Genomic DNA, 25,208 nt, shown 5'->3' with positions numbered 1-25,208 from the left:
ATTCAAAAATAGCAGACCTACAATCTCGTATCGCGCCACTCGGTGGCGCGATACGAGATTGTAGATCTGCTATTTTTCAATAGATAAAGCATAACATGATGCCGACACCAAAATGGGTGCCCGTTCAGAATGGGATAAAGGTGTAGTGAAATGGCTTTTTTTTTGGCATTTTATTTTGAAGTTTCAGCCTCAGACGGCAGGATCAAAGTTTCTGAACCAATCAGAGCGTCGCGTCCCTCCAGGCTATGGGACATAGGTCCAAACCTTCCAATAATAAGAAGAAAGAGGCATAAATTGTGAAAATGGCAGATCTACAAGGCAGCTCACAACGCCTCACGTTGCGAGGCGTTGTGAGCTTGTAGATCTGCCATTTTCACTATATTATTTATCTGTGGAACAGAGTCAAACTAAACAATTCCATAAAATGACATTTTATTCATTAAAAATAAGTTACATAGTGCAGCTTTAACAAACAATGTGCAAACATTTAGGGCTCCATTTTCGTCAGCGCTAAACCCCTTATACCTTAGCCTCGATCCCAGGCTTCTAAACGCCTTATCCCTTAGCCTCGGTCCCAGGCTGACTTATCTGCATAAAGTAAAGCCTGGTCACAACGTAAGGCAGAGAAGCATAAAGTAAAGCCTGGTCACAACGTAAGACAGAGAAGCATAAAGTAAAGCCTGGTCACAACGTAAGACAGAGAAGCATAAAGTAAAGCCTGGTCACAACGTAAGACAGAGAAGCATAAAGTAAAGCCTGGTCACAACGTAAGACAGAGAAGCATAAAGTAAAGCCTGGTCACAACGTAAGACAGAGAAGCATAAAGTAAAGCCTGGTCACAACGTAAGGCAGATAAGCATAAAGTAAAGCCTGGTCACAACGTAAGACAGAGAAGCATAAAGTAAAGCCTGGTCACAACGTAAGACAGAGAAGCATAAAGTAAAGCCTGGTCACAACATAAGGCAGATAAGCATAAAGTAAAGCCTGGTCACAGCGTAAGACAGAGAAGCATAAAGTAAAGCCTGGTCACAATGTAAGGCAGAGAAGCATAAAGTAAAGCCTGGTCACAACGTAAGACAGAGAAGCATAAAGTAAAGCCTGGTCACAACGTAAGGCAGAGAAGCATAAAGTAAAGCCTGGTCACAACGTAAGGCAGAGAAGCATAAAGTAAAGCCTGGTCACAACGTAAGGCAGAGAAGCATAAAGTAAAGCCTGGTCACAACGTAAGGCAGAGAAGCATAAAGTAAAGCCTGGTCACAACGTAAGGCAGAGAAGCATAAAGTAAAGCCTGGTCACAACGTAAGACAGACAAGCATAAAGTAAAGCCTGGTCACAACGTAAGACAGAGAAGCATAAAGTAAAGCCTGGTCACAACGTAAGACAGAGAAGCATAAAGTAAAGCCTGGTCACAACGTAAGGCAGAGAAGCATAAAGTAAAGCCTGGTCACAACGTAAGACAGAGAAGCATAAAGTAAAGCCTGGTCACAACGTAAGGCAGATAAGCATAAAGTAAAGCCTGGTCACAGCGTAAGACAGAGAAGCATAAAGTAAAGCCTGGTCACAATGTAAGGCAGAGAAGCATAAAGTAAAGCCTGGTCACAACGTAAGACAGAGAAGCATAAAGTAAAGCCTGGTCACAACGTAAGGCAGAGAAGCATAAAGTAAAGCCTGGTCACAACGTAAGGCAGAGAAGCATAAAGTAAAGCCTGGTCACAACGTAAGGCAGAGAAGCATAAAGTAAAGCCTGGTCACAACGTAAGGCAGAGAAGCATAAAGTAAAGCCTGGCCACAACGTAAGGCAGAGAAGCATAAAGTAAAGCCTGGTCACAACGTAAGGCAGAGAAGCATAAAGTAAAGCCTGGTCACAACGTAAGGCAGAGAAGCATAAAGTAAAGCCTGGTCACAACGTAAGGCAGAGAAGCATAAAGTAAAGCCTGGTCACAACGTAAGACAGACAAGCATAAAGTAAAGCCTGGTCACAACGTAAGACAGAGAAGCATAAAGTAAAGCCTGGTCACAACGTAAGACAGAGAAGCATAAAGTAAAGCCTGGTCACAACGTAAGGCAGAGAAGCATAAAGTAAAGCCTGGTCACAACGTAAGACAGAGAAGCATAAAGTAAAGCCTGGTCACAACGTAAGGCAGATAAGCATAAAGTAAAGCCTGGTCACAGCGTAAGACAGAGAAGCATAAAGTAAAGCCTGGTCACAATGTAAGGCAGAGAAGCATAAAGTAAAGCCTGGTCACAACGTAAGACAGAGAAGCATAAAGTAAAGCCTGGTCACAACGTAAGGCAGAGAAGCATAAAGTAAAGCCTGGTCACAACGTAAGGCAGAGAAGCATAAAGTAAAGCCTGGTCACAACGTAAGGCAGAGAAGCATAAAGTAAAGCCTGGTCACAACGTAAGGCAGAGAAGCATAAAGTAAAGCCTGGCCACAACGTAAGGCAGAGAAGCATAAAGTAAAGCCTGGTCACAACGTAAGGCAGAGAAGCATAAAGTAAAGCCTGGCCACAACGTAAGGCAGAGAAGCATAAAGTAAAGCCTGGTCACAACGTAAGGCAGAGAAGCATAAAGTAAAGCCTGGTCACAACATAAGACAGAGAAGCATAAAGTAAAGCCTGGTCACAACGTAAGGCAGAGAAGCATAAAGTAAAGCCTGGTCACAACGTAAGGCAGAGAAGCATAAAGTAAAGCCTGGTCACAACGTAAGACAGAGAAGCATAAAGTAAAGCCTGGTCACAACGTAAGACAGAGAAGCATAAAGTAAAGCCTGGTCACAACGTAAGGCAGAGAAGCATAAAGTAAAGCCTGGCCACAACGTAAGACAGAGAAGCATAAAGTAAAGCCTGGTCACAATGTAAGACAGAGAAGCATAAAGTAAAGCCTGGTCACAACGTAAGGCAGAGAAGCATAAAGTAAAGCCTGGCCACAACGTAAGGCAGAGAAGCATAAAGTAAAGCCTGGTCACAACGTAAGGCAGAGAAGCATAAAGTAAAGCCTGGTCACAACATAAGACAGAGAAGCATAAAGTAAAGCCTGGTCACAACGTAAGGCAGAGAAGCATAAAGTAAAGCCTGGTCACAACGTAAGGCAGAGAAGCATAAAGTAAAGCCTGGTCACAACGTAAGACAGAGAAGCATAAAGTAAAGCCTGGTCACAACGTAAGACAGAGAAGCATAAAGTAAAGCCTGGTCACAACGTAAGGCAGAGAAGCATAAAGTAAAGCCTGGCCACAACGTAAGACAGAGAAGCATAAAGTAAAGCCTGGTCACAATGTAAGACAGAGAAGCATAAAGTAAAGCCTGGTCACAACGTAAGGCAGAGAAGCATAAAGTAAAGCCTGGCCACAACGTAAGGCAGAGAAGCATAAAGTAAAGCCTGGTCACAACGTAAGGCAGAGAAGCATGAAGTAAAGCCTGGTCACAACGTAAGACAGAGAAGCATAAAGTAAAGCCTGGTCACAACGTAAGACAGAGAAGCTATCGCCGGATGTATCCTCCGGAACAGCCGTCAGATGTATTTCCCCCGGATAAGATATTTTCCCGACCAATCACAACACTTGTTTCATTCGCGGAGAATGTAAACTGATTTGTAAAGCATCAACGTCATTTCCTTGGGCAATACTTCCGCTAAAATCCCGCAACTTCAGCTGATAGTCTTTTCAGCGTAGGTCTTGCCCAGGGTGCTTATCCCTAAACTTCTTTGCCTTTTTTTTTTTTTTACTATTTTGCAAAACATGTTTTGAATAGTTAAAATGGCCAGCCTACAAGCTCACAACATGTCAATGTAGATTGGCTAGTTGAACTATGTTTTTCAAGGCCCAGGCGGTGGCGTAACCGTCTGGGCACCCAACTGGTAATCCAGTCGCAGTGTGCCGCGGATTCGACTCCCGAGCCCGACACGGCCTTTACTGCATGTCTTCCCCCCCCATCTCTCTCTCCCATTTCCTGTCAGCCTACTGTCTGTCCCTTCAAAAAAACAATAAAAGGCGTAAGCCGCAAAAAAAGAAAATCTTAAAAAAAGAAATATCGTTAAAAAAAAGAAAAAAGAAAAAGGTTTTTCAAAATAGTAAAGAAAAAGGCAAAGAAGTTTAGGGATAAGGGGTTTAGCGGTGACGAAAATGGGGCCCTTAGACGTTTCACCTAAAAGAAAACGTGATGAAATTGTCATTTTAGCGTGACATAATTCTACGTTACCTCTTGTATGTCCTTGGACAGGTGCAGTCCGTTACGTTTTCCTAACGTAATAATTCTGTCTGCAAATCTCCGCTCTTCACGCGTGAGGACGTCCTGGTACTTTTTCTGAAAAGATAACAATGAGTACAGTATAATTTACATTATGTAGAAATGCAGCTGAATCCATTTGGCATTATGCTGTACAATAATAACACTTACAAAGCAACAATAATCAATAAATCAATCAATTAATGTAACAATAAATCCCTGTGTTGGGCGTGTCATTATATGAAAAGAAACAGGGAAAAAGAAATGTATGTTAACTAAATTAAAAATACTAAAAATAACTGATTAATTTCTCCAATCTGATCTTTCACACTGCAGATCAGATCTGTCACAGGTCTGTGTGTTCAGACTGCAGATGAATCCAGCCTTAAATAGATATGTGCCACATCTGATTTGTTTACGTAAGTCTAAACACGAACAAGTCACACATACAATCCATCCATCAACCTTCCGTTTCAACATTCCTCTCCAGAGCAACATTAGTAACTTAAGCACCTCAGCTGGCTCCTTTCCAGGCGAAGAAGCAGCGACTCTACTCCGAGTCTCTCTCTCTCTCGTGTGACTGAACTTCTCACCCTGTCTCTAAAGGGAGATGAACTTCTCACCCTATCTCTAAGGGAGGTGAACTTCTCACCCTATCTCTAAGGGAGATGAACTTCTCACCCTGTCTCTAAGGGAGATGAACTTCTCACCATATCTCTAAGGGAGGTGAACTTCTCACCCTATCTCTCTCTAAGGGAGATGAACTTCTCACCCTATCTCTAAAGGGAGATGAACTTCTCACCCTGTCTCTAAGGGAGATGAACTTCTCACCCTATCTCTAAGGGAGGTGAACTTCTCACCCTATCTCTAAGGGAGATGAACTTCTCACCCTATCTCTAAGGGAGGTGAACTTCTCACCCTATCTCTAAGGGAGGTGAACTTCTCACCCTATCTCTAAGGGAGATGAACTTCTCAATCTATCTCTCTCTAAGGGAGATGAACTTCTCACCCTATCTCTAAAGGGAGGTGAACTTCTCACCCTATCTCTAAGGGAGGTGAACTTCTCAATCTATCTCTCTCTAAGGGAGATGAACTTCTCACCCTATCTCTAAAGGGAGATGAACTTCTCACCCTGTCTCTAAGGGGAGATGAACTTCTCACCCTGTCTCTAAGGGAGATGCCAGCCACCCGTCGGAGAAAACTAATTTTGTCCGCTTGTATTCGTGACCTTATTCTTTTGGTCATGACCCACACTTCATGACAATAGGTGAGAGTAGGAACACTTCATGACCATAGGTGAGAGTAGGAACACTTCATGACCATAGGTGAGAGTAGGAACACTTCATGACCATAGGTGAGAGTAGGAACACTTCATGACCATAGGTGAGAGTAGGAACACTTCATGACCATAGGTGAGAGTAGGAACACTTCATGACCATAGGTGAGAGTAGGAACACTTCATGACCATAGGTGAGAGTAGGAACACTTCATGACCATAGGTGAGAGTAGGAACACTTCATGACCATATAGTGAGAGTAGGAACACTTCATGACCATATAGTGAGAGTAGGAACACTTCATGACCATAGGTGAGAGTAGGAACACTTCATGACCATAGGTGAGAGTAGGAACACTTCATGACCATAGGTGAGAGTAGGAACACTTCATGACCATAGGTGAGAGTAGGAACACTTCATGACCATATAGTGAGAGTAGGAACACTTCATGACCATAGGTGAGAGTAGGAACACTTCATGACCATAGGTGAGAGTAGGAACACTTCATGACCATATAGTGAGAGTAGGAACACTTCATGACCATAGGTGAGAGTAGGAACACTTCATGACCATAGGTGAGAGTAGGAACACTTCATGACCATATAGTGAGAGTAGGAACACTTCATGACCATAGGTGAGAGTAGGAACACTTCATGACCATATAGTGAGAGTAGGAACACTTCATGACCATAGGTGAGAGTAGGAACACTTCATGACCATATAGTGAGAGTAGGAACACTTCATGACCATAGGTGAGAGTAGGAACACTTCATGACCATATATAGAGTAGGAACACTTCATGACCATAGGTGAGAGTAGGAACACTTCATGACCATATAGTGAGAGTAGGAACACTTCATGACCATAGGTGAGAGTAGGAACACTTCATGACCATAGGTGAGAGTAGGAACACTTCATGACCATAGGTGAGAGTAGGAACACTTCATGACCATAGGTGAGAGTAGGAACACTTCATGACCATAGGTGAGAGTAGGAACACTTCATGACCATAGGTGAGAGTAGGAACACTTCATGACCATAGGTGAGAGTAGGAACACTTCATGACCATAGGTGAGAGTAGGAACACTTCATGACCATAGGTGAGAGTAGGAACCCCAAACTAAAGAATATGTCCACAATCCCACACTGTATTTGATCTGGTATAGGCTACCATAGGAGAGAGGTAAACGTTGATCAACATAATACTTCTACATTCTCTAATAGTGTAGACTTCTTGAAAAATAAAGTAATCCAAATGTCTAACAACAATTTAACTCTCAAGAGTGTCAAATGAAACCAAACCATCCATTTGTACACTCTCAGAGTTACAGACCCATAAGGGTCCATTTTGTTCCATTTGTACACTCTCAGAGTCACAGACCCATAAGGGTCCATTTTGTTCCATTTGTACACTCTCAGAGTCACAGACCCATAAGGGTCCATTTGGTTCCATTTGTACACTCTCAGAGTCACAGACCCATAAGGGTCCATTTTGTTCCATTTGTACACTCTCAGAGTTACAGACCCATAAGGGTCCATTTTGTTCCATTTGTACACTCTCAGAGTTACAGACCCATAAGGGTCCATTTGGTTCCATTTGTACACTCTCAGAGTTACAGACCCATAAGGGTCCATTTGGTTCCATTTGTACACTCTCAGAGTTACAGACCTGTAAGGGTCCATTCGGTTCCATTTGTACACTCTCAGAGTTACAGACCCATAAGGGTCCATTTTGTTCCATTTGTACACTCTCAGAGTTACAGACCCATAAGGGTCCATTTGGTTCCATTTGTACACTCTCAGAGTTACAGACCCATAACGGTCTATTTGGTTCCATTTGTACACTCTCAGAGTTACAGACCCATAAGGGTCCATTTGGTTCCATTTGTACACTCTCAGAGTCACAGACCCATAAGAGTCCATTTGGTTCCATTTGTACACTCTCTGAGTTACAGACCCATAAGGGTCCATTTGGTTCCATTTGTACACTCTCTGAGTTACAGACCCATAAGGGTCCATTTGGTTCCATTTGTACACTCTCAGAGTTACAGACCCATAAGGGTCCATTTTGTTCCATTTGTACACTCTCAGAGTTACAGACCCATAAGGGTCCATTTGGTTCCATTTGTACACTCTCAGAGTTACAGACCCATAAGGGTCCATTTGGTTCCATTTGTACACTCTCAGAGTTACAGACCCATAAGGGTCCATTCGGTTCCTAACTATCTCTAAACCATTCTGAACGGGAACCCATTTTGGTGTCAGCATCATGTTATGCTTTAGCTATTGAAAAATAGCTCATACGAGCTTGTAGGTCTGCTATTTTTGAAAAATCGAAGAACGACTGACATTTTTAGAATCTGATCTCAGGTCAGAATGGGTTAATCAGACCAGAGTGTGTGTGTCCAGTGGAAACCTCGTATGAATCTGATCTCAGGTCAGAATGGGCTAATTGAGCTGAGGACCCCCCTGGAACTCCCTCAGGGCCCCGGACCGCCCTTTGGGAGCCCATGATCTACAGAACATGTGTGGCGTGCTGCGTCACGCCGCTAACCCATGATCTACAGAACATGTGTGGCGTGCTGCGTCACGCCGCTAACCCATGATCTACAGAACATGTGTGGCGTGCTGCGTCACGCCGATAATCCTCCCGTCGTACAGGTCAGTGTGCGCGTCGTAAATTCTCCGCCGGGCGTGTGATTTAGGGCGCCAGTGACAGCTTCCTGGGTGTAAACTTACGTCTTTCTCTGCTATCAGGGAGCTAACGGGATCTGCAGAAATGTCCGCGTTGCTAAATGTGAACCGAGTGTTAAATGATAGCCGATCGCACTCTTTATATAGCAGCACATACACACGCACGCACACGCACGCATACACATACACACACACACATACACACACACACACACACACACACACACGCATACACATACACATACACACGCACGCATACACATACACACGCACGCACACATGCACACATACGCATATACATATACACACGCGCGCGCGCGTGTGCACACACACACACACACACACACACACACACACACACAGCCTACAGTACAGGTCTGCACACACACGCACGCACGCACGCACGCACGCACGCACGCACGCACGCACGCACGCACGCACGCACACACACACACACACACACACACACACACACACACACACACACACGCACACACACACACACACACACAACGAGTCAAAAGTAAATGTTTTGAATGAAATGAAAGCTGGTAGCTAGCCGACCCGGGGCAGCTGCATAGCAGATGAAACAAATCTACTGGGGTTACATTAGACAGTCATCTAACAACATGGTCTGCTCATATTAACTCATCTAACATGGTCTGCTCATATTAACTCATCTAACATGGTCTGCTCATATTAACTCATCTAACATGGTCTACTCATATTAACTCATCTAACATGGTCTGCTCATATTAACTCATCTAACAACATGGTCTGCTCATATTAACTCATCTAACATGGTCTGCTCATATTAACTCATCTAACATGGTCTACTCATATTAACTCATCTAACATGGTCTACTCATATTAACTCATCTAACATGGTCTGCTCATATTAACTCATCTAACATGGTCTACTCATATTAACTCATCTAACATGGTCTGCTCATATTAACTCATCTAACATGGTCTACTCATATTAACTCATCTAACATGGTCTGCTCATATTAACTCATCTAACATGGTCTACTCATATTAACTCATCTAACATGGTCTGCTCATATTAACTCATCTAACATGGTCTGCTCATATTAACTCATCTAACATGGTCTGCTCATATTAACTCATCTAACATGGTCTGCTCATATTAACTCATCTAACATGGTCTGCTCATATTAACTCATCTAACATGGTCTACTCATATTAACTCATCTAACATGGTCTACTCATATTAACTCATCTAACATGGTCTACTCATATTAACTCATCTAACATGGTCTGCTCATATTAACTCATCTAACATGGTCTACTCATATTAACTCATCTAACATGGTCTGCTCATATTAACTCATCTAACATGGTCTGCTCATATTAACTCATCTAACATGGTCTGCTCATATTAACTCATCTAACATGGTCTGCTCATATTAACTCATCTAACATGGTCTACTCATATTAACTCATCTAACATGGTCTACTCATATTAACTCATCTAACATGGTCTGCTCATATTAACTCATCTAACATGGTCTACTCATATTAACTCATCTAACATGGTCTACTCATATTAACTCATCTAACATGGTCTGCTCATATTAACTCATCTAACATGGTCTACTCATATTAACTCATCTAACATGGTCTACTCATATTAACTCATCTAACATGGTCTGCTCATATTAACTCATCTAACATGGTCTGCTCATATTAACTCATCTAACATGGTCTACTCATATTAACTCATCTAACATGGTCTACTCATATTAACTCATCTAACATGGTCTACTCATATTAACTCATCTAACATGGTCTGCTCATATTAACTCATCTAACATGGTCTGCTCATATTAACTCATCTAACATGGTCTGCTCATATTAACTCATCTAACATGGTCTGCTCATATTAACTCATCTAACATGGTCTGCTCATATTAACTCATCTAACATGGTCTGCTCATATTAACTCATCTAACATGGTCTACTCATATTAACTCATCTAACATGGTCTACTCATATTAACTCATCTAACATGGTCTGCTCATATTAACCCATCTAACATGGTCTACTCATATTAACTCATCTAACATGGTCTACTCATATTAACTCATCTAACATGGTCTGCTCATATTAACCCATCTAACATGGTCTACTCATATTAACTCATCTAACATGGTCTGCTCATATTAACTCATCTAACATGGTCTACTCATATTAACTCATCTAACATGGTCTGCTCATATTAACTCATCTAACATGGTCTGCTCATATTAACTCATCTAACATGGTCTGCTCATATTAACTCATCTAACATGGTCTGCTCATATTAACTCATCTAACATGGTCTGCTCATATTAACTCATCTAACATGGTCTACTCATATTAACTCATCTAACATGGTCTACTCATATTAACTCATCTAACATGGTCTACTCATATTAACTCATCTAACATGGTCTGCTCATATTCACTCATCTAACATGGTCTACTCATATTAACTCATCTAACATGGTCTACTCATATTAACTCATCTAACATGGTCTACTCATATTAACTCATCTAACATGGTCTGCTCATATTAACTCATCTAACATGGTCTGCTCATATTAACTCATCTAACATGGTCTGCTCATATTAACTCATCTAACATGGTCTACTCATATTAACTCATCTAACATGGTCTACTCATATTAACTCATCTAACATGGTCTGCTCATATTCACTCATCTAACATGGTCTACTCATATTAACTCATCTAACATGGTCTGCTCATATTAACTCATCTAACATGGTCTACTCATATTAACTCATCTAACATGGTCTACTCATATTAACTCATCTAACATGGTCTACTCATATTAACTCATCTAACATGGTCTACTCATATTAACTCATCTAACATGGTCTGCTCATATTCACTCATCTAACATGGTCTACTCATATTAACTCATCTAACATGGTCTACTCATATTAACTCATCTAACATGGTCTACTCATATTAACTCATCTAACATGGTCTGCTCATATTAACTCATCTAACATGGTCTGCTCATATTAACTCATCTAACATGGTCTGCTCATATTAACTCATCTAACATGGTCTACTCATATTAACTCATCTAACATGGTCTACTCATATTAACTCATCTAACATGGTCTACTCATATTAACTCATCTAACATGGTCTGCTCATATTCACTCATCTAACATGGTCTACTCATATTAACTCATCTAACATGGTCTACTCATATTAACTCATCTAACATGGTCTACTCATATTAACTCATCTAACATGGTCTACTCATATTAACTCATCTAACATGGTCTACTCATATTAACTCATCTAACATGGTCTGCTCATATTCACTCATCTAACATGGTCTACTCATATTAACTCATCTAACATGGTCTGCTCATATTAACTCATCTAACATGGTCTACTCATATTAACTCATCTAACATGGTCTACTCATATTAACTCATCTAACATGGTCTACTCATATTAACTCATCTAACATGGTCTACTCATATTAACTCATCTAACATGGTCTGCTCATATTCACTCATCTAACATGGTCTACTCATATTAACTCATCTAACATGGTCTACTCATATTAACTCATCTAACATGGTCTACTCATATTAACTCATCTAACATGGTCTACTCATATTAACTCATCTAACATGGTCTACTCATATTAACTCATCTAACATGGTCTGCTCATATTAACTCATCTAACATGGTCTACTCATATTAACTCATCTAACATGGTCTACTCATATTAACTCATCTAACATGGTCTGCTCATATTCACTCATCTAACATGGTCTGCTCATATTCACTCATCTAACATGGTCTACTCATATTAACTCATCTAACATGGTCTGCTCATATTCACTCATCTAACATGGTCTACTCATATTAACTCATCTAACATGGTCTACTCATATTAACTCATCTAACATGGTCTACTCATATTAACTCATCTAACATGGTCTACTCATATTAACTCATCTAACATGGTCTACTCATATTAACTCATCTAACATGGTCTACTCATATTAACTCATCTAACATGGTCTGCTCATATTAACTCATCTAACATGGTCTACTCATATTAACTCATCTAACATGGTCTACTCATATTAACTCATCTAACATGGTCTGCTCATATTCACTCATCTAACATGGTCTACTCATATTAACTCATCTAACATGGTCTACTCATATTAACTCATCTAACATGGTCTACTCATATTAACTCATCTAACATGGTCTACTCATATTAACTCATCTAACATGGTCTGCTCATATTAACTCATCTAACATGGTCTGCTCATATTAACTCATCTAACATGGTCTACTCATATTAACTCATCTAACATGGTCTACTCATATTAACTCATCTAACATGGTCTACTCATATTAACTCATCTAACATGGTCTACTCATATTAACTCATCTAACATGGTCTACTCATATTCAAAACCTAACTAAGAATATGGGAGGGGGTTTGTCCATGATCAGGAGATGTGCTGAGTTTTTAGCCCAGAATAAGGCAGCTCGCCTTGCCCTGAACTGCAATACTAGATCTAGTACACTGTTAAATCATCAGAAGCTGTCATGGCTGTTGGTGGAGCAGAGATTAGCTGCCAGTCTGGCTGGATTTTTTTTTTTTTTTTTTCAAATAAAAAACCAGGCCCAGGCCGTAGCGTAACGGTCTGGGCACCGGACTGGTAATCCAGTCGCAGTGTGCCGCGGGTTCGACTCCCGAGCCCGACACGGCCTTTACTGCATGTCTTCCCCCCCCATCTCTCTCCCGTTTCCTGTCAGCCTACTGTCTGTCCCTTCAAAAAACCAATAAAAAGGCGTAAGCCGCAAAAAAAAATCTTAAAAAAATAAAATAAAAATGCTTATATAAAAATATTCATTATACCAGTGAGACATATACATAATACCAGACATGTTGCAATGGGTCGATTTACAGTGCCTAAGCCAAGAACTGATGCAATGAAGAATACAGTCATGTACAGGGCAATGACTTTCTGGAACTCTCTACCAGTATGCATCACAGACATTAAGGGTAAAAGGCATCTTAAGAAAAGACTGAAGGACTTTTTATATATATGGTAAATTGTAATTCTGTTCATGTCAATATACCAGTTAATGTAATCTAGCGTGAATTGCACTAACCGTGGTTGTTAATTATGCTTTAATGTATTTCTTTTGTATGTATGTTATTCTGTGAGGACCCCAGGTTGCCAGGTGTAACGGATCCTAAATAAACTAAAATAAACTAAACCTAGCTTTGGTAGTGTATCCTGCCGTTCTGCGTTGGTGTTATATGGTTAACCCTAACCCATAGAACACTATGGTGTTCTATGGGTTAACCCTAACCCATAGAACACTATGGTGTTCTATGGTTAACCCTAACCCATAGAACACTATGGTGTTCTATGGGTTAACCCTAACCCATAGAACACTATGGTGTTATATGGGTTAACCCTAACCCATAGAACACTATGGTGTTCTATGGGTTAACCCTAACCCATATAACACCATAGTGTTCTATGGGTTAACCCTAACCCATAGAACACTATGGTGTTATATGGGTTAACCCTAACCCATAGAACACTATGGTGTTCTATGGGTTAACCCTAACCCATATAACACCATAGTGTTCTATGGGTTAACCCTAACCCATAGAACACCATAGTTCTATGGTTAACCCTAACCCATAGAACACTATGGTGTTCTATGGGTTAGGGTTAACCCATAGAACACCATAGTGTTCTATGGGTTAGGGTTAACCCATAGAACACCATAGTGTTCTATGGGTTAACCCTATAACCCATAGAACACCATAGTTCTATGGGTTAACCCTAACCCATAGAACACCATAGTTCTATGGGTTAACCCTAACCCATAGAACACTATGGTGTTCTATGGGTTAGGGTTAACCCATAGAACACTATGGTGTTATATGGTTAACCCTAACCCATAGAACACTATGGTGTTCTATGGGTTAGGGTTAACCCATAGAACTATGGTGTTCTATGGGTTATAGGGTTAACCCATAGAACACTATGGTGTTCTATGGGTTAACCCTAACCCATAGAACACTATGGTGTTCTATGGGTTAGGGTTAACCCATAGAACTATGGTGTTCTATGGGTTATAGGGTTAACCCATAGAACACTATGGTGTTCTATGGGTTAACCCTAACCCATAGAACACTATGGTGTTCTATGGGTTAGGGTTAACCCATAGAACTATGGTGTTCTATGGGTTATAGGGTTAACCCATAGAACACTATGGTGTTCTATGGGTTAACCCTAACCCATAGAACACTATGGTGTTCTATGGGTTAGGGTTAACCCATAGAACTATGGTGTTCTATGGGTTAACCCTAACCCATAGAACACTATGGTGTTCTATGGGTTAGGGTTAACCCATAGAACTATGGTGTTCTATGGGTTAACCCTAACCCATAGAACACTATGGTGTTCTATGGGTTAGGGTTAACCCATAGAACACCATAGTTCTATGGGTTAACCCTAACCCATAGAACTATGGTGTTCTATGGGTTAACCCTAACCCATAGAACACTATGGTGTTCTATGGGTTAGGGTTAACCCATAGAACTATGGTGTTCTATGGGTTAACCCTAACCCATAGAACACTATGGTGTTCTATGGTTAACCCTATAACCCATAGAACACTATGGTGTTCTATGGTTAACCCTATAACCCATAGAACACTATGGTGTTCTATGGTTAACCCTATAACCCATAGAACACCATAGTTCTATGGGTTAACCCTAACCCATAGAACACTATGGTGTTCTATGGGTTAACCCTAACCCATAGAACATATGGTGTGTCAATAGTTCCATTGTGACCGAGCGGTCAAAGTTGAACGAACGTCGGCCTATAATGGTAGATATATTAGGTCAACAATACGAATGATGCTAGTTTTGTAGATTGGTTTATTTTTAATGCGTGGCCCCGCCCCCCAGTGACCCTGGAAACTACTTTAAAACAGGGGCAGCACTCCTCGGCCAGTCATTTAATACCTTTAAGCAACCGCGATATTTATGGTATAAGCATTTCATAGTACAGCTTCATGTCCAAAAAACCCGAACCAACCCTTTAAAGGGATTTCAGCCCCCCCCCCCCTGCACACCCATGGCCTTGACCAGCGGGGTGTCCCCCCCCCCCCCCCCCCCCACGAGGCAGCTTTATATAGCTGTCTACACAGCAGGGGTCGGCGACCTTTCTCTCACATGAACTATAAGTGCCACGTTTTTCTTTTTCTTGGGAGTTAGTGTGACATATATATATATAGTATATATATTATATAATAGTCTTACATTTAATTATAACACTTACTTAATGAACTGGTGAGCGTGCCCACATAAAAACAAACATCTTAACAAATACTGTACACTTTTTTTGAGAAAATGTTTTTTATGCTATGCTTTAGCTATTGAAAAATAGCAGATCTACGAGCTTGTAGATCTGCTATTTTTTGAAAAATCGAAGAACAGACTGACATATAGAAACATAGCTTTTTCAGAAAACCGTCAGGATGTAGAAGAACATTTTTAGAATCTGATCTCAGGTCAGAATGGGTTAAGTATATAATTGGTGCCGTTATACCTTCAGCGCTGTGACTCTGGTGAAGACGTCCTCTCTCATGTCTGAGTGTTACCTTCAGCGCTATGACTCTGGTGAAGACGTCCTCTCTCATGTCTGAGTGTTACCTGGAGCGCTATGACTCTGGTGAAGATGTCCTCTCTCATGTCTGAGTGTTACCTTCAGCGCTATGACTCTGGTGAAGACGTCTTCTCTCATGTCTGAGTGTTACCTTCAGCGCTGTGACTCTGGTGAAGATGTCCTCTCTCATGTCTGAGTGTTACCTTCAGCGCTGTGACTCTGGTGAAGACGTCCTCTCTCATGTCTGAGTGTTACCTGCAGCGCTATGACTCTGGTGAAGATGTCCCCTCTCTCATGTCTGAGTGTTACCTGCAGCGCTGTGACTCTGGTGAAGACGTCCTCTCTCATGTCTGAGTGTTACCTTCAGCGCTATGACTCTGGTGAAGACGTCCTCTCTCATGTCTGAGTGTTACCTTCAGCGCTATGACTCTGGTGAAGACGTCCTCTCTCTCATGTCTGAGTGTTACCTGCAGCGCTGTGACTCTGGTGAAGACGTCCTCTCTCATGTCTGAGTGTTACCTGCAGCACTATGACTCTGGTGAAGACGTCCTCTCTCATGTCTGAGTGTTACCTTCAGCGCTGTGACTCTGGTGAAGACGTCCTCTCTCATGTCTGAGTGTTACCTGCAGCGCTGTGACTCTGGTGAAGACGTCCTCTCTCATGTCTGAGTGTTACCTGCAGCGCTATGACTCTGGTGAAGACGTCCTCTCTCATGCTGAGCTCCACGTCGAAGGCGGACAGCCTCTTGTCGGCCTCGGTGCTGGCCGAGCGGACCTCCTTACAGGGAGACACGTACTGGGGGAAGTCCAGCGCGTGGCGCGCGGCTGCATGGGGGGGGGGGGGGGGGGCATCATAGATGATAATATAAGAAAGGCTAATAGAGCGTCGCGTTCCCGCCCCCTTTCAGAACGACGAGTGGCCCAGGAAATTAATCTCCATTCATTTCCTCCATAGGCTTTTCTTAAAGTATTTATTTAAAGACGGTTACGCCGCGGACGAAGCCAACTCGGATCGTGACAAATCATGACAATGAACACAATGTTTTGGGGCCGATCTAATAATTTATAAGAAGAAAAACAAAACAAATAGTGTTGTCTCCTGCCTTTATTTTCTTCTTTCTAATGATTTGATCGGCCCAAAATATTCGTTCTGAAAGGGGGAGGGACTGCGACGCTTTATTGGCAGCATAACATTGTGTCTACTTTTAAATAACCATAACTTATTGCTCAATTTTCAACCGATTTTCAAGCGGTTTGGTCTGTTATAAAAACGTCAGAGACGTCCGCATGCTTACAGTATATGCTTTTATACGACGTTCATATAAAAGAAAATCACACCCGTTAGCAGGCAACATTGCACTATCCCTCTCTCTGTTGCTGGCGCCCCCTACTGGTACCCTATAGTCATATGCTGGTAAGCCCAGGGGCCCTCACACTCACATCCATACTCCATCTTGGCGAGGGCCCCCAGGGGCCCTCAGTGTGTTCTCATCACTCACATCCATACTCCATCTTGGCGAGGGCCCCCAGGGGCCCTCAGTGTGTTCTCATCACTCACATCCATACTCCATCTTGGCGAGGGCCCCCAGGGGCCCTCAGCGTGTTCTCATCACTCACATCCATACTCCATCTTGGCGAGGGCCAGGGCCCTCAGTGTGTTCTCATCACTCACATCCATACTCCATCTTGGCGAGGGCCAGGGCCCTCAGTGTGTTCTCCACAGAGACCTCTTCTAGGTCCAGAGAGCCGATGGCGTCGTAGAGATTCCTGATCCTCCTGACCAGGCCGTCCGTCTTGCTCCTGATGTCCGGCGGGCTGAGGTCCCACCTGAGGGGGGGGGTCCCGCCGCTGGGTGGGCCTCCTGCTGCTGGGTGGGCCGAGACGCTGCAGGTCCGCACGGGACCCAGCGCTTCGCTCTGCAGGGTCATCCTCACTCTGGAGGGAGGGAGGCACGCACGCAGGCACGCACGCACACACACGCACACGCACGCACACACGCACGCAGGCAGTTACGCCCGCGCACACACGCACACGCACACACACACACACACACACACACACACACACACACACACACACACACACACACACACACACACGTTAGGATAGGAAACCATTAGGTTTCTTTCAGTTCAAATAATATATTGAAAATGACAGACACCAATTTGTTCATATGAACAATGTTGACTCAGACTTGCTTAAAACTACATATGGAGTGCCACAGGGTTCCGTATTGGGGCCCAAATTATTCATCATGTACATTAATGACATATGCATAGCTTTGCCACTGATGAAGTGCGTCCTATTTGCCGATGACACCAGCCTATATAGCTCCGGGAAAGACCTCGGGCAGCTCCTGCAGTCAGTGGAAAGTGAACTAGAGATCCTCAAGAAGTGGTTTGATATCAACAAATTATCATTGAACTTATCCAAAACCAAATATATCATCTTCTCTAATAGAAAAATCAAGACCCCAGTCAAATTATCAATAAACAACATCGAAATTGAACGAGTGTACGAGTATAAATTATTGGGAATAACAATAGATAATAGACTCAGTTGGAAACCCCATATAGATAACACAAAAACAAAAATATCAAAATCAATTGCAATATTATATAAAATGAAACATTTAGTAAATAGAAATTCACTTAATATACTGTATTGCTCCCTCATACTTCCATACTTAACATACTGTGTGGAGGTATGGGGGAACACATACAAATCAACCACTAAACCAATCTACATGCTACAAAAGAAAGCAATACGAATTATAACCCAAAGTGATTACCTTGCCCCCACCAACCCACTTTTCATCAGTACAAAAACTCTCAAATTAGAAGATCTAGTGGACCTAAATACAGCTGTAATCATGTACAAGGCACATAATAATATACTTCCACCCTGCATCCAGGAGCTGTTCGAGGCTAGGGAATCCCAGTATGCACTCAGGGGTATGTGTATATTTAAAACAAGAAGTGCCAGAACCAACACAAAAGGCAGGTGTATATCGATAAAAGGGGTGATCTTATGGAATAACTTAGATAGAGAACTGAAAATGTGCAAAACTGTCACTACTTTTAAAAAGATGTTAAAACATAAGCTATTAAATAAATATAAAACTTCACTATGATAATGCACTCAAACAAACAGATAATTATAACCAGTGTACAGAAGAAAAAGTTGAATTGTTTAATGTGCTTCTCCTTGAACATAGTTACGTGCCTGAGTGAGTGTTTGTACTGCATGTATGTGTATAAGTGTGTAAGCATGATATGGGAGTTAGTGCTGAGATGAGTATCTACAGTATGTGTATGTAAATCTGTGTGTGAGCCAGAACCTTATTCTGTGACCTACTAGTCACAGAGTATAGTATGATGAAGCACCGGGGTGTAGAAATGGACCCATATTCTGTGGTTAAAAAGCCACACAGTATGGTCTCCCCCGCTTGGTGTTGGTCAATGGGGAACCAGAATCAAATTATATATTTTTGTGCCTGGAAAGTAAATTTTTGAACTTTCATTACTCCTTAAACTAGAGTATGTAAAAATAGTTTTTTGCTTAGAAATGTCTTAGTTTGTTAAAACCTAGGGTTGCCTAGATTTCTTTGTTTTTCTTTTCAATTTATCTGATGAATTAAGCTCTTTGAAGCTTAAAAGGGTAGGCAAAATAAGCCTCGGCTTCAGCCTACACCTTTTCGGTCCCACTTGTATAAGTGGACTCTAATGTATCTAATGTATGTATTTTTTATTTTATTTCTTGCTTTTTCAAATGGACCGAAATAAATATTTACTACTAAAAAATCGCGATTAACTACAGATAAATTAATCGCACCTTTTTTTTCACCGCGGAACGTTTCTCTGGGCGCTTCTATAGTACTGAACACTGGAAATAATAAAAAGTCACCCCATTTTGTGTTGCCTAGAACTGGAGGTCTGACAAAAAACAGTAACAATATGAAGTAAGTACAGCTTTGTGATGTCACTGAGATGTACTTGTTACATGTACTTGTTACTGTTACTAATTTTTTTTCAGACCTCCAGTTCTAGGCAACACAGAATGGGGTGACTTTTTATTATTATTTCCACAACAGGTATATTAATGACAGTAAAATGTTGAAAATTAGTGGTATCCTGTAGTCACTATTCGTTGATTCACTGGGATACCAAAAAACATTTAAAGAAAAGGTTTCTCGCTGTTCTCGGGTTGAATATTGATATGCGATTAAAATGTGATTAATCTAGATTAATTAATCGCAAAGACTCTGATTAATTAGATTTTTTTTTTTTATCGAGTCCCAGCTCTAAAAATATTATGTTAGACTAATTTTAAATTTTTGTATAAATGTCAGACATTTTATGTAGTGAACACGTAATGAAAATAGCAGATCTACAGGCACTATAGTGTAGGTCCCCCCCGCCCGGGGGAGTCCGAGCTAAAAATAGCTTTTTGACGACCACTTGTGTGAAGACATCAGGGTTAGGTGTGTGCGGTCACACAGGGGTTAAGCCGTGTGTGTGTGTGTGTGTGTGTGTGTGTGTGTGTGTGTGTGTGTGTGTGTGTGTGTGTGTGTGTGTGTGTGTGTGTGTGTGTGTGTGTGTGTGTGTGTGTGTGTGTGTGTGTGTGTGGTGACAGACAGACAGGCAGGCAGGCAAGACAGACAGACAGACAGACAGACAGACAGACAGACAGACAGACAGACAGACAGACAGACAGACAGACAGACAGACAGACAGACAGACAGACAGACAGACAGACAGACAGACAGACAGACAGACAGACAGACAGACATACATACAGACATACAGACAGACAGACAGACAGACAGACAGACAGACAGACAGACAGACAGACAGACAGACAGACAGACAGACAGACAGACAGACAGACAGACAGACAGACAGACAGACAGACAGACAGACAGACAGACAGACAGGGGGAATGGAATGTCACCATGCCACTTCAAAGGCAGCTATAGGTCAAGAGGTCAGAGGGGTCGAAGGAGAAACCTTGCGTTGGTGTCAGAAGTGTAATGTTTAATTTATACCCCGCCGTACGACCGTGGCGTAAATCACACTTTAACAAGAGAGAGATTATTATTATTATTATTAACACAGAGCCACGTCACTCTAGCACACATTGATATTATTATTACCCGAGATCAGATTCTAAAAATGTCAGTCGTTCTTCGATTTTTCAAAAATAGCAGACCTACAAGCTCGTAGTGCGTCACTCGGTGGCGCGATATGAGCTTGTAGATCTGCTATTTTTCAATAGCTAAAGCATAACATGATGCTGACACCAAAATGGGTTCCCGTTCAGAATGGGTTAACACAGAGCCACGTCACGCCAGAAGACATTGATATTATTATTATTATTATTAAAACACGCAGCCCGCCAGAACTGTAGTAACCATTTAGGATTACATTAATCGTCAAGCCGTAGCCTGTATACGTTTTCCAGGGTTAATAATACACTTTAATCCATGTTTTGATCCGATCGAATCGTTAGCCGTCGCTCATTAGCATCACGGTTGAAAGTGGGACAGTGGCAGCGGCCATTTTGAAAGATGGCATACACACTTGCACTCTATATTGTGCTGCTTTCAGACGCCACACACAGCATCGTGTCATTGTAACATCCGGTTACGGATGTCATTGTAACATCCGGTTACGGATGTCATTGTAACATCCGATTACGGATGTTTGGCCCTTCAAAATAAGGGTTGCACGCGATGAACCCTTGGCAATGCGCAATAGATGCCGTCGAAAATGACAGATTTTACATTTGCCGAAAATAGCCGATCTGCGAGCTCGCGGCGCGTTGTCGTGAGCATCGAGGCACCGCCAAAATACATTTTAGTCGATTAAATCACCTGTAGATTCAGTCGACGAAAGTCTTATGACATTTAGTCGACTAAAACTAGACTGAAACACTAAAACATTCCGGGTGACTAAAATGTGACGGAAACCAAATTAAAACTATTAAACTAATACTACTAAAATATAAAAATTTCTGCCAAAAACAAAACACCCCTTGCGTGACGTGAATATGGTCACGGTGGTTTTATGGTGCTATTTATTTAACACAAACAGCCAAATCCAGAGAAAAACACCGTTGTAAGGAGAAGCATAGAGTATAACACACAGCAGCTGCATGTCTCTCTCAGTCTGCAGTGGCATTCTGTGATTACATAAATATGTAAAAATGTTGTCATTTTTTCAGCCAAATACAACGAGACTGAGCGTTGGGGGGGAGGGTGGGGGTGGGGGGGTGTGTCAGCTACAGGTCAGGAGGTCACAGGGGGGGGGGGGGGGGGGGGGTGCGTCAGCTATAGGTCAGGAGGTCACAGGGAGGGGGGGGGTGCACGGCCAAAATAAGTTTGCGGACCGCTGCTCTATAGGCTATTTAGTTTTACGCCTGTTTAGTTTAGGTTGTGTAAACCTGCTCCGTGTGCGTGTGTGTGTGTTCGTGTGTGTGTGTGCGTGTGTGTGCGTGTGTGTGTGTGTGCATCTGGCTCATGCATGTTGACATCCCCCCCCCCCCCCCCCTAAGAAGCAATAAATTCCTGAAGGTCAGGCTGGCGGGGAACGTGAACCACGCCACGTGTTTTACATTGTTTCCACATGTTAAAAACACGCAGGGCTTTTACCACCATGTTTGTTATGGACACTTTATATACTATACACTTAAAAACACCCGGGGGGTCCAGTTACCGCCGGAAAGGCCTCGTTAAGCGTCGTTACCACTGTCACAAACTGGTGTTTTCATCTCAAGCACCCCCCCGCCCCCCCCCCCCCCCCCCCAATTAATTAACATTTTGGGTGGGAACCCGGCCTTTTGGTGTTAACATTATGTTATGCTTTAGCTATTGTAAAAAATAGCAGATCTACAAGCTCGTATAGCGCGCCACCGAGTGGCGAGCTTGTAGATCTGGTATTTTTCAATAGCTACATAATGCATAACATAATGCTTAAAACACCTGAATGGGTTAAAATACAAGTAATGCATTATTAGGCTATACAGCTATACGGACCCCCATTTAATGGCATTTCGATCTCTGGGACCCCCGATTGATATTGTAAAATCTATGTTAATTTAACTCTGAGTGTACATTCTCAGGGCTAAACCCCTTATCCCTAAACCCCTTATCCCTAACCCCTTTTTTTTTACTATCTTGAAAAACATTTTTGTAATAGTTCAACTAAAGCCAATCTACATTGACACGTTGTGAGCTTGTAGACTGGCCATTTTTAACGATTCAAAAATGTTTTGCAAAATAGTAAAAAAAAAAAAAAAAAGGCAAAGAAGTTTAGGGATAAGGGGTTTAGGGATAAGGGGTTTAGAGGTTTAGAGATAAGGGGTTTAGGGATAAGGGGTTTAGGGGTTTAGGGATAAGGGGTTTAGGGATAAGGGGTTTAGGGATAAGGGGTTTAGGGATAAGGGGTTTAGGGATAAGGGGTTTAGGCATAAGGGGTTTAGGGGTTTAGGGATAAGGGGTTTAGGCATAAGGGGTTTAGGGATAAGGTTTAGGGATAAGGGGTTTAGGCATAAGGGGTTTAGGGATAAGGTTTAGGGATAAGGGGTTTAGGGATAAGGGGTTTAGAGATAAGGGGTTTAGGGATAAGGGGTTTAGAGATAAGGGGTTTAGGGATAAGGGGTTTAGGGATAAGGTTTAGGGATAAGGGGTTTAGGGATGAGGGGTTTAGAGATAAGGGGTTTAGGGATAAGGGGTTTAGCGATAAGGGGTTTAGGGATAAGGGGTTTAGGGATAAGGTTTAGGGATAAGGGGTTTAGGGATAAGGGGTTTAGGGATAAGGGGTTTAGAGATAAGGGGTTTAGGGATAAGGGGTTTAGGGATAAGGGGTTTAGGGATAAGGGGTTTAGAGATAAGGGGTTTAGGGATAAGGGGTTTAGGGATAAGGTTTAGGGATAAGGGGTTTAGGGATGAGGGGTTTAGAGATAAGGGGTTTAGGGATAAGGGGTTTAGCGATAAGGGGTTTAGGGATAAGGGGTTTAGGGATAAGGTTTAGGGATAAGGGGTTTAGGGATAAGGGGTTTAGGGATAAGGGGTTTAGGGGTTTAGGGATAAGGGGTTTAGGGATAAGGGGTTTAGAGATAAGGGGTTTAGGGATAAGGGGTTTAGGGATAAGGGGTTTAGGGATAAGGGGTTTAGGGATAAGGGGTTTAGGGATAAGGGGTTTAGGGATAAGGGGTTTAGAGATAAGGGGTTTAGGGATAAGGGGTTTAGGGATAAGGTTTAGGGATAAGGGGTTTAGGGATAAGGTTTAGGGATAAGGGGTTTAGGGATAAGGGGTTTAGAGATAAGGGGTTTAGGGATAAGGGGTTTAGGGATAAGGGGTTTAGGGATAAGGGGTTTAGGGGATAAGTGGTTTAGAGATAAGGGGTTTAGGGATAAGGGGTTTAGAGATAAGGGGTTTAGAGATAAGTGGTTTAGGGATAAGGGGTTTAGCGGTGACGGAAATAGAGCCCTCAGAGTTACAGACCCATAAGGGTCCATTTTGGTTCATATAAATATAATTTAGCTGCGGGGACCCCCTGGAACTCCCTCAAGGACCCCTGGGGGGACCCCGGACCCCCTGGAACTCCCTCAAGGACCCCTGGGGGTCGACCCCGGACCCCCTGGACCCCAGGGGGGACCACACTTTGAGAACCACTGGCTTAGATCACAGCCTACTGTACTACACACTGTATATCCTCAGAACCAGTGGTCCTTGAGGGGGTCCCAGCCAGGTGGTCCCCAGGTTGAACCAGTGGTCCTTGAGGGGGTCCCAGCCAGTTGGTCCCCGGGTAGAACCAGTGGTCCTTGAGGGGGTCCCAGCCAGTTGGTCCCCGGGGTTGAACCAGTGGTCCTTGAGGGGGTCCCAGCCAGGTGGTCCCCGGGTAGAACCAGTGGTCCTTGAGGGGGTCCCAGCCAGGTGGTCCCCAGGTTGAACCAGTGGTCCTTGAGGGGGTCCCAGCCAGGTGGTCCCCGGGTTGAACCAGTGGTCCTTGAGGGGGTCCCAGCCAGGTGGTCCCCAGGTTGAACCAGTGGTCCTTGAGGGGGTCCCAGCCAGGTGGTCCCCAGGTTGAACCAGTGGTCCTTGAGGGGGTCCCAGCCAGGTGGTCCCCAGGTAGAACCAGTGGTCCTTGAGGGGGTCCCAGCCAGGTGGTCCCCAGGTTGAACCAGTGGTCCTTGAGGGGGTCCCAGCCAGGTGGTCCCCAGGTTGAACCAGTGGTCCTTGAGGGGGTCCCAGCCAGGTGGTCCCCAGGTTGAACCAGTGGTCCTTGAGGGGG

At 42.8% G+C, this 25,208-nt stretch overlaps 1 protein-coding gene across 4 annotated transcripts in view; it reads right to left on the bottom strand.

Moving 5' to 3' along the window:
* The window catches only part of nln (neurolysin (metallopeptidase M3 family)), a 71,200-nt gene that overhangs the window by 44,547 nt on the left and 1,445 nt on the right, over window positions 1-25,208 (bottom strand). For 3 of the 4 annotated variants that reach the window (XR_014570993.1, XM_083793878.1, XM_083793877.1), the window contains exons 2-4: window positions 17,584-17,846; window positions 16,588-16,736; window positions 4,197-4,301 (exon numbers count right to left, since the gene is read on the bottom strand). Coding sequence is in view for 3 of the 4 variants with exons in the window: in XM_083793877.1 (XP_083650003.1) it covers window positions 4,197-4,301; window positions 16,588-16,736; window positions 17,584-17,846 (517 nt within the window). In the remaining variant the exon portion in view is untranslated. Of the gene's footprint in view, window positions 1-4,196; window positions 4,302-16,587; window positions 16,737-17,528; window positions 17,552-17,583; window positions 17,847-25,208 lie in introns of those variants that run through there. The other variant, XM_083793879.1, reaches the window with a different exon arrangement.

This window comes from Protomyctophum parallelum (genome assembly GCF_964188405.1).
Source record: "Protomyctophum parallelum genome assembly, chromosome: 21".
In the NCBI taxonomy this organism is placed as follows: Eukaryota; Metazoa; Chordata; class Actinopteri; order Myctophiformes; family Myctophidae; genus Protomyctophum; species Protomyctophum parallelum.
The sequence above is the reverse complement of the archived record's forward strand: the minus strand, read 5'-3'. Positions and strand labels throughout refer to the sequence as shown.